This window comes from Brachypodium distachyon, chromosome 3 (genome assembly GCF_000005505.3).
Source record: "Brachypodium distachyon strain Bd21 chromosome 3, Brachypodium_distachyon_v3.0, whole genome shotgun sequence".
NCBI lineage: Eukaryota > Viridiplantae > Streptophyta > Magnoliopsida > Poales > Poaceae > Brachypodium > Brachypodium distachyon.
In genome coordinates, this window is record NC_016133.3 from 56,165,866 (window position 1) to 56,179,745 (window position 13,880).

Sequence of the window (13,880 nt, forward strand, 5' to 3'; positions counted from 1 at the left end):
CACGGGACCCCATTTTCAACCCCACCTGGCTCCCCTGCCTCACGTCGCCGTGCCTCTGTTGCGCGACTACAGCCACCGAGCCACCGCGACGAAGCAGGGGAGGCGATCGCTCCACCGCCGCCGGCGACCTCACCCGCCCCCGCGAACCCGTCGGCGGTACCCGCATACGCCGCCCTCCCGCCTGGCCGCTCCGCGACCCCTTCCTCCGGTTGGTTCCCCTTCGTCTCTCCCATTCAGCTGATGATATTATTGGTGCCGGTTGATTTTGGTCGTTCTCGAATCCCGGATGCGATTAGCCTCTTGATCCGCGAGGGAGGGGAATGCGGGCGCCGTGACGTCGGGCCGATGCGATTCGGCGTGTCGTGTGTTAATCTGGTGGCATGACTTATGCTGCCTGATCCCGTTTGGTGGCGTGTTCGCTTGATTGGCCCTCCTCTCAGGGGTTTGATTTCTGTTTCCTGTGCTGATCCCTTGCCATTTCGTTTCGTTGGGGGTTGGAATGCGACCATGAATTAGTGCCCCGTCTACTATTTGGTGTTTGAGGAAATAGATTAAGATCTCAGCTCTAATTTCTCTGGAATCAGGGATGATTGACCGAGTTCTGTATGCGAATCCTGCGTTATCTCCCGTTGTGCGAGTCCTCCCGTGTGTCCCTATCCATTTTATCTTCGGCAATTACAAGGGCGATCCATATGCATACACACCCATGCGCTCGCCGAGCACACGCCTAAAATTGACAGAGACCGGTGATAAATCCACGGATCTCACATAGTTCTACACGTAAGCACCATGATTTGAACCACCGCTACACACCCTGTGTCCCTGTCAAGAGGTGGTTCTCTGCCCTGGCCATTCTATAAGGTTTCATTTTGTCATAGCTGCCCGTCAAAATTTTCTCATAGCTTGAAAAAAAGATTTGAGCTTGTCATCTTAGCGTGATCTGAACCTATGTGTCTGTTCTGGGTTTGAGATCACATAGCATTCGGATACGCAGGCAGCGCTGGGGTAGTCAGGTTTAATTGAGGTCTCGTCCTCTCAGGCCAAGGCAAGTCTTAAGACATTCTACTACTCCATATATTGTTTCTTGCCTTATTAGAACGTTTCCTGCCATCATTCTCATTGGAGCCATAGGCGAATGGGAGCAGAGCCAATAACAGGTTATGTTACGCTGATGAGTTCCATGGAGCTATCTATCTGCGAGTCATTAAGGCTTGTTTTCTCGGGTTACATATATGTACAGATTTGACCAAGTCCCATTTCTGGCAAAAATGAGGAATGCACAGAAGAGATTTGCTGAAACTGACGCTGTGAGCTTGTTGTCCAAAGTTCCCAAGTCTGTTACAACCCCAAAACTAGGAAACCCGTCAATCATGAAACCCAGACAATCAGGTATTTGGCACAACTTTTGAAAAAAAATTCACATAACCACAACTATTTGGCTAATTACAAACGGGAATTCAAATTATGAAATTTAGGGCTTTTGACAGCAAAACTGACAGGTTGTGCCCACTGGTCAGTCGCATGATGGTCAATAAACCCGGATACAATTTCACTCCACCGCAAACCGTCTGAACCCAGAGTAAATATCAAGCAACCAAAAATAATGGGGTTTCAGTTTTAGAAAACTACATTGCGAAAAAAATTTGGTTGTCATAGAAAATAATTTCTACTCATCTTTCAACAAAACTATTCATCCAGCACCCAATCAAATATTTATGTAGTGTTGTGTGTGTTTGACAGTTATGTTCTACATCTGAAAGTCTATGCCCATATATGTTAATAAAACACCGTAATTGTTATCTATATTAAATCACATATGATCGACTAGAAAAGAGTAAAGAACACCCTATAGTAAGGCAAAATATTCAGCCATCAGGAAATATGTTCTGGTTTTCTGAAACTGAAAATCCAATTGTTGTGGCTCCTTGATATTTACTACAGGTTCAGGCCAGTTCGGTTGGAGAGCATCTGAGGTTTTTTGACCACGTGGCGACTAACTGGTGAACTCAACCGGTCACTTTTGCTATCAAAGGCCCCAAATCTCAAAATTTGGGTTCTTTGTTCGTAATTAACTAAATAGTTGTGGTTACGTGATTCTTTTTCAAAAGTTGTGGTTATCTGATACCAAATCCACAATTGTTGGGGTTTCATGATATTTACCCATTTTGTTACAGTAATGACTACCTTATTTGGTGAGGGTGTGGAAGCTTATTTCTCGTGCAACATTAAGATGTGTTCATATGATAGAGAAAACTGAAGAGAGTATCTTATTTGAACTTGAAAATGTCTACGGACATTTCACTGTACCTTTTGTTTTCCTTTTTTTAATATGATTATTGAATCTTTTCCTACGTTTTTTGCAGGTTTAAAAGGTTTATTGCTGTTGTGAGTTATCTGAGGTTGCAGTTCAAAGATGAGTACTGCTAATCAGTACCAACACATCAGGGTAACCAAGCCTGTCACAGGTGCATAACATATTATAGCTACTACATTAAGTGACATGTGCCTATATTATTATTCTAGAACCGTAGGGTGGCTGATATATCAAGTGCAAGTTTTGGGTTAACTTTTTTACCATTGATAGGCAAAGCAAGAAAGTTGAAGGATCTCATGCTAAAAAGCGACAACCGAATATGTGCTGATTGCGGCGCGCCTGAACCCAAATGGGCGTAAGTGCCTTTGCTACATACATGTACCATTTCAGAACAGAGATATTTTTCATCTTCACTTATAGAGCGAATTTTGTTTTACATCGACGAATTATATTTATTGTGTGATATACATGTAGTTCTCAATCATATGCGCCTGCTGCATAATATAATAGCGGCAGACTGAAGCTAGTTAGGTACCATTGTTTTTGTTCTGGATTGCTTCTGCATTAACTTTATCTAAGCTTTGTTTACTGTGCATTCCAGGTCTTCTAATATCGGAGTATTTCTTTGCTTAAAATGTGGAGATGTCCACAGGGCCCTGGGAGCAGACGTATCAAACGTAATTGTTAACATCAATAAGTTATTTCTCGCTTTTAGTTCTTCCAAAATAAACTCTGCCGATATGCCTATACAGACAGTTCTTTTTTTTTCCTTGAGACTGTACCTAATATGTAAGGATACCTTCAATTTCACCTTCCTTCTTCCACCTCTTCTTTATATCAGGTTTTATCTGTGAGTCTGGATGATTGGTCTGATAGTGATATTGACGCCATGCTTGAGGTTGGTGGAAATTCGTATGCAAATTCAATTTATGAGGCTTTTCTTCCAAAAGATCATCCGAAACCTAAACCAGATGCACCAATGGAATATCGTACCAAATTTATAAGGTGGTAAACGCTCCATTTCATACTCTGTAATGTCATCGATATTTCAATATTTGATCTTTAACCTTCTTAATACACAGAGCCAAGTATGAAACACAAGATTTTTTGAAGCCAAGCTTGCGCATTACCTCAAAGTCTGGCTTCGAATCTAATTCTGGGAAGAGTTCAGATAGCAGTTTCTCTAGCACTTCAAGGAATCATGCCTCTGTAAGTGCTTGTGCTAAAGCTTAGATGGTACAGTTGTAGAGGTTTATGTTGCTTTTTATTTTACATGCTGAAAAGATTGCTGCATAGGTATTGCAATGGAACATATTTTATTGAGGCTGCATAATTTTTATGAACCAAACAGTCAACCTTACTTTTGCATATGGTCGCAGGAAGATTCAAGAGAATTTTTGGGACAGCTCAACATTACAGTGGTAAAAGGCACCCAGTTGGCTGTCAGAGATATGCTAACAAGTGATCCTTATGTGGTTTTAACACTTGGAGAGCAGGTGAAGTTTCATTTCATATATTACATAGATAAGCAATCTATGTTTGACATACTGACCTACTCTTGTAACATTCGATTATTGTTCTAACTAAATGCAGAAGGCTCAAACAACGATTAAACCGAGTGACCTGAACCCGGTATGGAATGAGGTGCTTAACCTATCAGTTCCTCGAAATTATGGACCTTTAAAACTTGTAAGTTTGATCGTAACTATTTATGCTCTGGAAATTCTTTTGCCGTGATTTCAGTTATATATAAACATAGTTGAAGAACTGCTAATCCAGTTAATTGTCATTACTCAAATAATGCCAAAATTCAAGAAAGTGCCATAAACAGTTAGCTTGATCACACTAGTCCCAGATTCAAGTGAATAAGTGCAACATAGTTTGTCGAGAAGTGTGACTTGCATCAGTATCAGCTATGGCCAGGTGCCCTGATGTATCCCGCTGATGAAACGACTACTATAGAAAGAGATGATTCAATGAAGAGCATTTTATGAATATAATCATTTTATTGAATTTTCTGTGTAGTGGCACCAAGACCCCATTCAGACGGGAAATCTTACTTGCAATGGAATTTTCTGCGTAGTGGCACATGTTGAAAAGACTATAATGTTAACCTTGTAATGCTTGACAGCCATTTATGTGTAAAGTAATAGTTCACCTAATTACACAAATAAGGGAGAGAAAGAAGTCTTTTCACAAAGCAAGCAAGATAATGCTTCTGCTACTCCATGCAAATAACATACAATCTCTGTATTTCCAGGAAGTGTATGACCACGACACTTTCTCTGCTGATGACATCATGGGGGAAGCAGAGATAGATCTCCAACCAATGATCACAGCTGCCATGGCCTTTGGAGATCCTTCGCGTCGCAGCGACATGCAAATTGGAAGGTGGTTCATGACCAAAGACAATGCTCTGTTGAGTGATAGCATTGTCAATGTTGTGTCGGGAAAGGTTAAACAGGAAGTGCACCTAAAGCTGCAGAATGTAGAGTCAGGCGACATGGAGTTAGAACTGGAATGGGTTCGTCTAGATTAATAAACCTCACTGTATCCCTGTTAAGTTTACTAAAAAAACCACCATTTTTTGTAATTTATGCTGGACGGTTTCAAAAGTTCAAACCCTGTCTGCCTACTGAAGCTTAGCTTTTCCTCATGGTTGAAATTTGTAAACTGAAGATTGTACAATGCCTTGGTGTAATTTGTCGGATATACTCATGAAGGCTGTGGTTGTTCTTTAGAGAGTTTGCTTATGCCATGTGAGTACCCGAGTACTCCATGTACCTCAGTCGGCTGTATCTTTACCGGAAAAAACTCAGCTTGTTGCATGGCTCCATTTAAACGAGACATGAGACATCTATTTTGCAGAGATGGAGATAAAACTCTTGATTTACTAGTGCTAATGTCACAGATGCTTAAATACCTCTGGTTTAATTGTCCCCCTTTGGCCCTATGAGTTCCTCTTTGCCTGTTGGTTAACATATAAAACTTGAATTCTGCACATGCATCCACATCTGTTGTTTTGGCAGAGGTGATCTAGCATTCTAGCTCCTCTCCAGGCCGAGCACCCCCACGGCGGAGCCAACGGAGGCGAAGGCGCAGACGAGCAAGCAGGTGGCGCTGAAGGCCTGGAGGGCGAACCACCGCCCTGTCCACGGCGCCACGTTCGCCTGCGCGAGGTACATCTGCACGGGGAAGTAGATGTCCAGCGGCCAGGTGGTGAATGCGCCGATCAGCCCCACCACCTGGTTGAAGTACGGGAACCACACGGCCATCGCCGTGGCCGCCGCCACGTACGCCGTCCGGAAGCCCAGCCTGAACAAGTTTACACGACGCCGGCCGCCGAGCAGCGGCAGCTCAACGTCGACGGCGTAGGCGTCCCCGCCGAAGCGCCGCTCCACGAGCGCGAACACCGGCTGCGTGTACACCTGAAAGAACACACATCCTGTAACTTTCTTGTCGCGTCAGGCCGGTCAGGTTGCGCATGCACTGATTTTTTTTTTTCTGAGGGCCGGCGTTTATCTGCGCGTGCGTGCCTGGTAGCCGCCGAGGAGGTGGAGGACGACGCAGAGGTTGGCGAGGCCGACGAGCCAGTGGTGGTCGCTGAAGCCGGTGAGGAGGTTCCCCGGGGTGTCGTCGCCGAAGGCCGCGTAGCCGAAGCACCCGCAGCCGAGGTAGAAGAAGGTGGTGATCGCGATGCTGGCCCTCGACGCCGTCTTCATCGTCTCGCTCTCCGACGGCGGCGACCTCAACGTGTCCTTCACACACACGCATTTTCTCAGCTCACATGAATTGAATGAATGAACACAGCAGAAAATTGGTTACGCGTTGCATTGTGTATGACACGTAGCGTACATACCTGTATTACTGGCAGAACCAAGGAGTAAGGATAGGCGAACGCGATGTCGCCGATGGCCTGGGCGACGCGCCACACCTTCTGCGTCGGGGATGCCAAGGGAATGCCTCCGATTTCGCCCTTGATCCCTCCATTTTCTACGTGAGAGTTAACCGTCACATGCCTTCGCCGTAGGGATTAAATCATCCGGATGCTTTTTCTGTGTTGTGCTGTATATTACCGATCACCTTGGCAGCGCCGAGGCTGAAACCGATGAAGGAGTAGGAGAAGGACATGACGGCGGCGATGACGGAGAGCCATGCCATGTTGTGGAAGTCCGGTATCTGCGACAGCACTGCCTGCGCGAGGCCGAAGAGGAATATGTAATAGCCATCTCCCTCGGCAGCGGCGGAGCACGGCGGTGCGCCGCGGCCTTGCCTGTGGTAGCAGCTAGCTTTCTGAAACGCTCTGCGAAAGGGGAGATTGTTACAGGCATGGTTCTCGTTTTTTTAAATCGGCCGTTTGAGTGGTACTGAAACGGATCTCTTTCAACCAAAATATTTCGAGTAAATTTCAATGATATACACACAAATGTGCTCAAATTTTGCCTCGATAATCATTGGTCAAATGCTTATCTTAAGCAATCAAATAAGAGGTGACATACACTTAGTAGGATTTATTGGTGAGGCGAATGAAAGAGAACAAAAGGAGAATTGGGTTATCCGTAAATTTTGATTCTGCTATAGTTTGTATAAATACCTTCCAGAGAAAATACTACTCCCTCTGTTCCTAAATAAAAGATGATCTAGCTTTGTTCCAAGTCAAATTTAAAGTTTGATCAAGTTTGTAGAAAAATCTTGCAACATCTATGATTCCATATTGGTTTTATTAATTTTGTCATGAACTCATGATATGTATCTTCGTAGTATTAGTATATTTTTCTATAAACTTGGTCAAATATGAAGACTCTTGATATTGTATATATTAATATATTTTTCTATAAACTTTGACATGGTCAGAACAGAACCTCTTATATTTAGGAACGAATGTATGTAATATAACTTTATTTTATTGTATGTATGTTGCACACACTCACAAATGTAATGGCTAAAGAGCAATATTTAAAGATTTGAGGATTTTTACGGTACTCTAGTACTCCTTAACTAGAGTCGGGAGTACCAAGTAAATCTGAACGTCCATTTTAGAGGGTACTTGAGTCATTTTCTTTTGCTAATTTATGAGCAATATTATGTTTATCTTAATCTTCTACTCTAACAAATTAACAATCTCTAGTATCCTCCGTAGCACACAACTGCCTTGCCCCTCATCGCCATGGACCGCCGGCGATCCTCCGCTGTAACGCATGCAACCCGTCCAATCTCATGCATCTGGACGTCGTGCCCCTCTTCTCCTTCACACACCACTGGAGAAGAGATGCTGTGCGCAAGTCTCCACCGCATCTCGGCCGCCGCATTCCACGTGCTGCCAACAATCTGATCCGTTCAAAGCTAGCTAGGGACCCTAACTAGATCATTTGATTAATCGTATACAGTACGTGTTTAATTAGCTGCATCGATGCATGGGCATGGAACAAATTTGCATGCTATAGACCTTATTAGCGATCGGTCGCATGTATATCCCACATCTTACTCTGTGCAATTGAATCGATCGAGTTCTATAAAAGAAACAAAATTAATTAGTCTGGGCTGGCTAGCTTGTTTTCATGGGTTGGTAGGGGGCGGCCCATTATCCTGCTGCACAGGGGCGCGCAGCTGTCGCGGGTGTTGTGGCCGAAGGATCGCGGCGCGCTGGATGTTAGCGAGGGCAGTTGCTGCTCCGTTTACCCTTCGTCCGTTTTGCCAGGGCGGCGGTCCAATCTACCGGCGGCGTGCTGGGTTAGGTCAACGTCAAATACAGTCTTCTTTTTTTAGCACGGGAGAGAGCAAATATCCTCGTGAGATTACTATTTTGTCCTCCAAACGGAGGTACTCCTATAATTTCTGAGTCCGTACTTCTCAAATTAACCGTGGAGTGTTAAGTTATACCGGTCGTTGGATCAGCACAAATAAACGGTTTATATTAAATCCAGAGTACCATAAAAAAGCTCAAAAATTTATAGTGCTTTCTGTAAATATGATAGAAGTTTATCACAGAGAGCACCTTTGTAGACGTGTTAAATGCTCCGAAAAAGAAAAAGAAAAACAAAGTCATAGTGCACGCAAGGCTCACCTCATACTAGTGGCTGAGGCGAGAGTGTACACCACGGCGCTCCCAAACAAGCTGAAGCCAAGGAAGAATCCGCAGAACATCTGGCTCTTCTTGCCTGCAGTTAAATTGCAAACGTACGCCAGTGGCATCCAGGGTCAGCGACAATGATGTAAAAGCACATCTGGATCTTAAATTACTGCAAATAATTGCACGAACCGATGTGACATGTTGGAATATCAAATTCAGTCGCTGTCTAAGCAAAGTCTATAGTGACCCTGCACTGCACAGCGACCTGTTGGTCGTTGGATCTGACAGCATTTTTCGATGATTAATGCCAACTAACCACAAATCAGAAGCTACAACTAGATGGCCATGAAAAGAATCGAAGGAAATTTTAGAGGATCACCTAGGTAAAGGCTCACGGCGTCCACGTAGGACCTGTTCCTGACGAGGCCGCGCTCCGGGTCGCGGGAAATGTAGCAGTCGGCGAGCAGGGAGGACTGGATGACGGTCATCCCGGCGAAGAGCACCATGGCGGCCGGGCCCCCGATCCAGCCGAGCTGCGCCACGCTCCACGCCAGCGACAGCACGCCGGAGCCTATCACCGCCGTGATGACGTGCGCCATTGCCGTCCATACCGTTCCTGTTTCGAAACTCCAGAAATCAAATCAAGCTCATCAGCCGGGAGTTTCAGAGATTGGGGGTTATAGCTAGTTGTGTTACGAACAAGAAAGAAAAGCGATAGAATCTTGTGATTGATTGGCTGGCTCATCGGAAACAGCGACAGCGACGACTTACCAGTTCTTTTGACCGGGTGCTCCTCGGATGAACTGTGTAAGGAGGGCTCTGAGAGCTTCGCGAGGAGCGACTCTGTTTGGCGATCGCTTCCTCCTCCTCCTGCCATGGCTTCTGCTTGATTCTCTTTTCTCCTTCAAGAGAGATTAGGCTAGTGTATGTCAGCGTCACATAATAAATGAAGAATAGAAAGATCCTCTGTTTAGCGAACCCCTTCTACAGTATTATACTAGCATTCTCTTAGTTAGTGTTCAGTTTTCCCCAAAAAGAATATTCAGTTTGGATTGGCACTTAAAAATTGCAAACAACAAAAGTGGGTACGTCAGTCCCAATTGGGAATCCACCACGTCATTTCCTTTTTTTTACCGCAGCCAAACAGGCAGATACAATTATACAAAGATATTTTGTCGTTAGTGCGTTAAATATTAAAAATATCAGATGAAAAATGGTAAAAAAACAAAATTTTGTAAAATTATTACTCCTTTCCATCCATAAAAAGTATTTTGGATCTAGTACAAATTTGGAAGTGGGAGTATATTTTTCAATGGAGGAGGATCATCAAGATATACGGCGGGTCCATGCTTGAAGAACAACATGTCGGTTAAAATCCTGGGTGGACATTTGAGCCTGGCTCGCGAGGCCTGCCAGAGCCCGTCTGTCCTTCGGGCCGGGCCAAGCTGCCCAAATGGGTTTGTTTGGCCTTTGAGCCAAGCCAGGTGCGGCCCGGCCCAGACGGCGAGCCAGTGGCCCAAGAAAAATGCAGTGGCCCACAACAGATAAAATCGCATAGGGCACAACTCCCGAGGCGCTAACTCCCACGATTCCGCCTAGTCCACGCGAGTTATGGCAACTCCCAAATCTTAAATCTTCTGATCACGTGGTGCAATCAGTCCATCCATGTTCAAGTCATAAATTTAACATGGATGCTTGTACATCCATGATTTAACCAAAAATAACCAAGATAACGTAATCTCTAACAACGAGGAATGTGATTAGGGGTCATACGCATCAATTATGAGACGTCTTTGGTGATTCGTCAACCTAGCTTAACTCGAAGATGCTCATAGGATGAATGTGCATACGTGCTTGCGAGCGTCTGGATTTATACCGTGTTTCAAAAAAAAAAGTGATTTGTTGATAACTATAACCCCCAAGTTACTGTTGCTAATGTCACAGTGTCACACTGGTGCTTTCATACCTCTGGTTTTTAATCCCTCTGGCCACATGGAAGATGAGTTTTCGTGTACACGAACTGACGATGCAGTCCTTTCTGAAGATGCTAATGCACTTGGACCAACCAAGCTGGTATCAGCAGCCAGCGCAGGTTTAACTGAAACCATACAACGGTCCTCTGCTCTTTTCCAATTTCCACATACTCTTTTACAAAATAATAATAATTACACATACGAAGTACGGAGTACATCTTTCTCTCATGCAGAACAGAACCTGATACAAATCAACAAGTTCCTAGTCCTAGGCCCCTAGCTATGTAAAGAATCTTGCACTTTGCTCCGTATACCCACAAATCAACACGTCCCTAGTCGTGCCTGTTTGGTTGGGCTTAAAACTGATTTATGATTTTTTGACTTATAAGCCACAAAAACGCTTTCTGCTTATAAACAGTTTGGGCAGAGATCGCCTGCCTAGCTAGCTTCTCTCCGCCCCAAACACCCCCACGGCGGAGCCAACGGAGGCGAATGCACAAATAAGCAGGCAGCCGGCGCTGAAGGCCTGGATGGCGACCCACGGCCCCGTCCACGGCGCCACCTTGGCCTGCGCGAGGTACATCTGCACGGGGAAGTAGATGGCCAGCGGCCAGTAGGTGAAGGCGCCGATCAGCCCCACCACCTGGTTGAAGTACGGGAACAAAATCGCCATCGCCGTCGCCACCACCACGTACGCCATGCGGATCCCCAGCCTGAACACGTTCACGCGCCGCCGCCGTCCAAGCAGAGGAAGCTCCACCTCCACGTCGTCCACGGCGCCCAACCGCCGCTCCGCCAGCGCGAACGCCGGCTGCGCGTACATCTGGAGTGAAAACACAAAGTTAGTTGCGTTGAATTCTGATGGATTCGCTAGTTAGTTGCGTGCCTGGTAGCCGCCGAGGAGGTGGAGCACGACGCAGAGGTTGGCGAGGTCGACGAGCCAGAAGGGCTCGTAGAAGCCGAAGCCGGTGAGGAGGTTCCCGGGTGTTCCGTCGCCGAACGCCGCGTAGCCGAAGCAGCCGCAGCCGAGGTAGAAGAAGGTGGTGACCGCGATGCTGGCCCTCGACGCCGCCTTCATCGTCTCGCTCTCCGCCGGCGGCGACCTCAGCGTGTCCTCTATCTCTAGCAGCACCAGGGAGTAAGGGTAGGCGAAGGCGATGTCCCCGAGTGCCTGCGCGACGCGCCACACCTTCTGCACCGGGGATACCAGGGTAATGCCTCCGATTCCCCCCTTGATCACTCCATTTTCTGTTAAAAGGGGACTCGTCAGTTGTCACATACTCTCGTATGCCTTATTTGTCTCGATCGATCTGCAAATGTAGCATGTTTAGTTACCGATGACTTTGGCGGCGCCGAGGCCGAAGCCGATGGAGGAGTAGGAGAAGGACATGACGGCGGCAAAGACGGAGAGCCACGCCATGTTGTGGAAGTCCGGTATTTGGGACAGGACCGCCTGCGCGAGGCCGAAGAGGAGCATGTAGTAGCCGTCCCCACCGGCGGTGGCTGAGCACGGCGCACCGTGGCCTTTCCTGTGGTAGCAGTTGGCTTTTTGAATCGCCCTGTGAAATGGAAAGATTGTTACAGGGGAGTAATTAATTGTTTTGGCAAGTGCACAAGCCACTTTCAAAATTCAAAAAGTTATTTGGGCAAAATCGTGATTTTTCAGGCCACGCTTTTTCAAATGTTACGTTCAGCCATCTAGAGTTCCAGACTTCCGTATTACGATGAATATAATAACCTGCAATTATGTTTTTGATTTTGGTTTTGCTATTTTTTAGGTGACCGAGAAATAACTATTTCTTAGTCGCTGATAAGAAAATGTAGATCTGATGGATAACAAAAATCTTCATTGGATGGCTGTTAGACGACTGAAAAATAGACACTTCCTTTTGATTTTTATTGTTTGTCTAGCTACATTTTTTTTCATGTTCGTGCATACATTTCAATACCGGATTACAAAACAAGTTCATGACAGCACATATCAGCAACCACAAATGAGTCCTAAATTCCCAATTAAGTATATATATTGAATGGTAACAAGAGCAATGGTAACAAACCCCTGACATATTCTAAGTGGAGAATAAATTTCATGCACGCACGCAAGGTCCATACATATGGAAATGACTTTGATTTGGATCTTGCTTTGCTTAAGCACTCACCCATCCACTGCATCATTTGTTACTACGTAGACTAAACACCGCTCAACCTTGGTTACATGACAATGACGCCGTTTGCCATTATTTTTCTGTATGACTGCACATAGAAATAAATAAAATCGTGGTCTACACAAGGCTGACATTGTGAAATTGCTATGTTGGAGTAGTACTACACTATTGTTTACCTCATGCTATTGGCTGAGGTGAGAGTATACACCACGCCGCTCCCAAGCAAGCTGACGCCAATGAAAAACCCGCAGAACATCTGGCTCTTCTCGCCTACAATTAAACTGAAAACGCACTTGAGTGGCATCCAGGGTCAGTGCCAAACTGCCAATATTGTAGAAGCACTTTTTATTTTTATTTTTAGTCTAAACTAAAGATATCACACGAAACGCGTGATATGATGCATAATAATCAATAGGATCTGCACAGCGACTCTTGGGTCCTCGAATCTGACAATACTTGTAGGTATGGATAATGGGTGCCAACGAACCAGAATTTCACAAGTCACACAACTGTGACTTCCACAAAAATAATTCAAATGAAAGAGTCAAATTGAGAGCTGATGGAGACACGATCACCTAGGTGGAGCTTCACGGCGTCCACGTAGGACTTGTTCCTGATGACGCTGCCGCGGTCCGGGTCGCGGGAAATGTAGCAGTCGGCGAGCAGGGAGGACTGGACGACGGTCACCCCGGCGAAGAACACCATGGCCGCCGGGCCCCCGACCCAGCCCAGCTGCGCCACGCTCCACGCCAGCGACAGCACGCCGGAGCCTATCACCGCCGTGATGATGTGCGCCATCGCCGTCCATACCGTGCCTGTCCAAAACTCCAGAAATCAAATTAGGCTCATCAACCAGAAGCTTCAGAGATGGATGGGGGTTTGGAATTTGGGGAAAAAAACAAGATATTCTTGTGATGGATTAGCTCATAAGAATCAGATATACTCTATAGAGACGACTTGCCAGTTCTCTCCACCAGGTGCTCCTCCGATGAATTGTAAGACGACTCCGAGAGCTTCTCTAGCAGCGGCTCTATCTGCTGATCGTCTCCTGCTCCTCGCATGGCTTCTGCTTGCTTCTGATCTCTTCTCTTTGTAATTGTTTGTCCAGCAGCTTAGGCTAGTGCAAGTCAGCTTCATATAAAGAAAATCAAAGGTTTCGCTGTTACGAAATCCCTTGTAACGTAGCGTTCTCTCGGTTTAACGTTTCAGTTGATTGGTTGGTTTGGAGTACAAACAATAGAACTGGGTACGTCAGGGGGTGCTGATGGGGGCCAACTTCGGCAGTCCCAATCCGGAATGGTAGTTTGCTAGTTGAAACGTGCAACGCTCGATATCCCAAATAATGTCGCTTGCATAAC

At 45.7% G+C, this 13,880-nt stretch overlaps 3 protein-coding genes across 5 annotated transcripts; 1 reads left to right on the top strand and 2 right to left on the bottom strand.

Annotated features, from left to right (window-relative positions):
* LOC100831852 (ADP-ribosylation factor GTPase-activating protein AGD12) lies at nt 1-5,054 on the top strand. The gene is made up of 9 exons (XM_003570431.4): nt 1-208; nt 2,364-2,465; nt 2,585-2,669; nt 2,916-2,991; nt 3,156-3,319; nt 3,397-3,523; nt 3,694-3,810; nt 3,908-4,003; nt 4,575-5,054. Exons 2-9 carry the CDS (start codon nt 2,414-2,416, stop codon nt 4,851-4,853), a joined length of 996 nt encoding a protein of 331 aa, XP_003570479.1. The 5' UTR covers nt 1-208; nt 2,364-2,413; the 3' UTR covers nt 4,854-5,054.
* A 133-nt stretch (nt 5,055-5,187) lies between these two features.
* LOC100835028 (probable amino acid permease 7) lies at nt 5,188-9,411 on the bottom strand. Of its 2 annotated transcripts, none has more exons than XM_003572945.4 (7): nt 9,156-9,411; nt 8,764-9,000; nt 8,379-8,472; nt 6,391-6,617; nt 6,174-6,307; nt 5,851-6,072; nt 5,188-5,742 (listed from the first exon to the last, which is right to left on the bottom strand). In XM_003572945.4, exons 1-7 carry the CDS (start codon nt 9,259-9,261, stop codon nt 5,359-5,361), a joined length of 1,404 nt encoding a protein of 467 aa, XP_003572993.1. In that variant the 5' UTR covers nt 9,262-9,411; the 3' UTR covers nt 5,188-5,358. The 2 variants fall into 2 exon arrangements, with proteins under 2 accessions (XP_003572993.1, XP_024317976.1); XM_024462208.1 differs by having other exon boundaries at nt 8,764-9,011; nt 9,156-9,314.
* A 1,132-nt stretch (nt 9,412-10,543) lies between these two features.
* Nucleotides 10,544-13,810, bottom strand: LOC100835338 (probable amino acid permease 7). 2 transcript variants are annotated; one of them, XM_024462207.1, is made up of 6 exons: nt 13,484-13,810; nt 13,098-13,337; nt 12,699-12,803; nt 11,693-11,916; nt 11,244-11,605; nt 10,544-11,180 (listed from the first exon to the last, which is right to left on the bottom strand). In XM_024462207.1, exons 1-6 carry the CDS (start codon nt 13,657-13,659, stop codon nt 10,800-10,802), a joined length of 1,488 nt encoding a protein of 495 aa, XP_024317975.1. In that variant the 5' UTR covers nt 13,660-13,810; the 3' UTR covers nt 10,544-10,799. The 2 variants fall into 2 exon arrangements, with proteins under 2 accessions (XP_024317975.1, XP_003572994.1); XM_003572946.3 differs by having other exon boundaries at nt 12,699-12,792; nt 13,484-13,806.
* Between the last annotated feature and the right edge of the window lie 70 nt (nt 13,811-13,880).

Bases quoted from the DNA above. Each gene is read 5' to 3' on its own strand.
- LOC100831852 (XM_003570431.4), top strand. From the start codon at position 2,414: ATGAGTACTGCTAATCAGTACCAACACATCAGGGTAACCAAGCCTGTC. The intron at 2,670-2,915 runs GTAAGTGCCTTT...TGTGCATTCCAG, and splicing joins GCGCCTGAACCCAAATGGGC to GTCTTCTAATATCGGAGTAT. The intron at 4,004-4,574 runs GTAAGTTTGATC...CTGTATTTCCAG, and splicing joins ATTATGGACCTTTAAAACTT to GAAGTGTATGACCACGACAC.
- LOC100835028 (XM_003572945.4), bottom strand. From the start codon at position 9,261: ATGGCAGGAGGAGGAGGAAGCGATCGCCAAACAGAGTCGCTCCTCGCG. The intron at 6,308-6,390 runs GTAATATACAGC...ACTCTCACGTAG, and splicing joins CGGCGCTGCCAAGGTGATCG to AAAATGGAGGGATCAAGGGC. The intron at 5,743-5,850 runs GCACGCACGCGC...GTGTTCTTTCAG, and splicing joins ACCTCCTCGGCGGCTACCAG to GTGTACACGCAGCCGGTGTT.
- LOC100835338 (XM_024462207.1), bottom strand. From the start codon at position 13,659: ATGAAGCTGACTTGCACTAGCCTAAGCTGCTGGACAAACAATTACAAA. The intron at 12,804-13,097 runs GTGATCGTGTCT...GTGCGTTTTCAG, and splicing joins CGCCGTGAAGCTCCACCTAG to TTTAATTGTAGGCGAGAAGA. The intron at 11,917-12,698 runs GTAAACAATAGT...TCCATTTCACAG, and splicing joins ACCTCAGCCAATAGCATGAG to GGCGATTCAAAAAGCCAACT.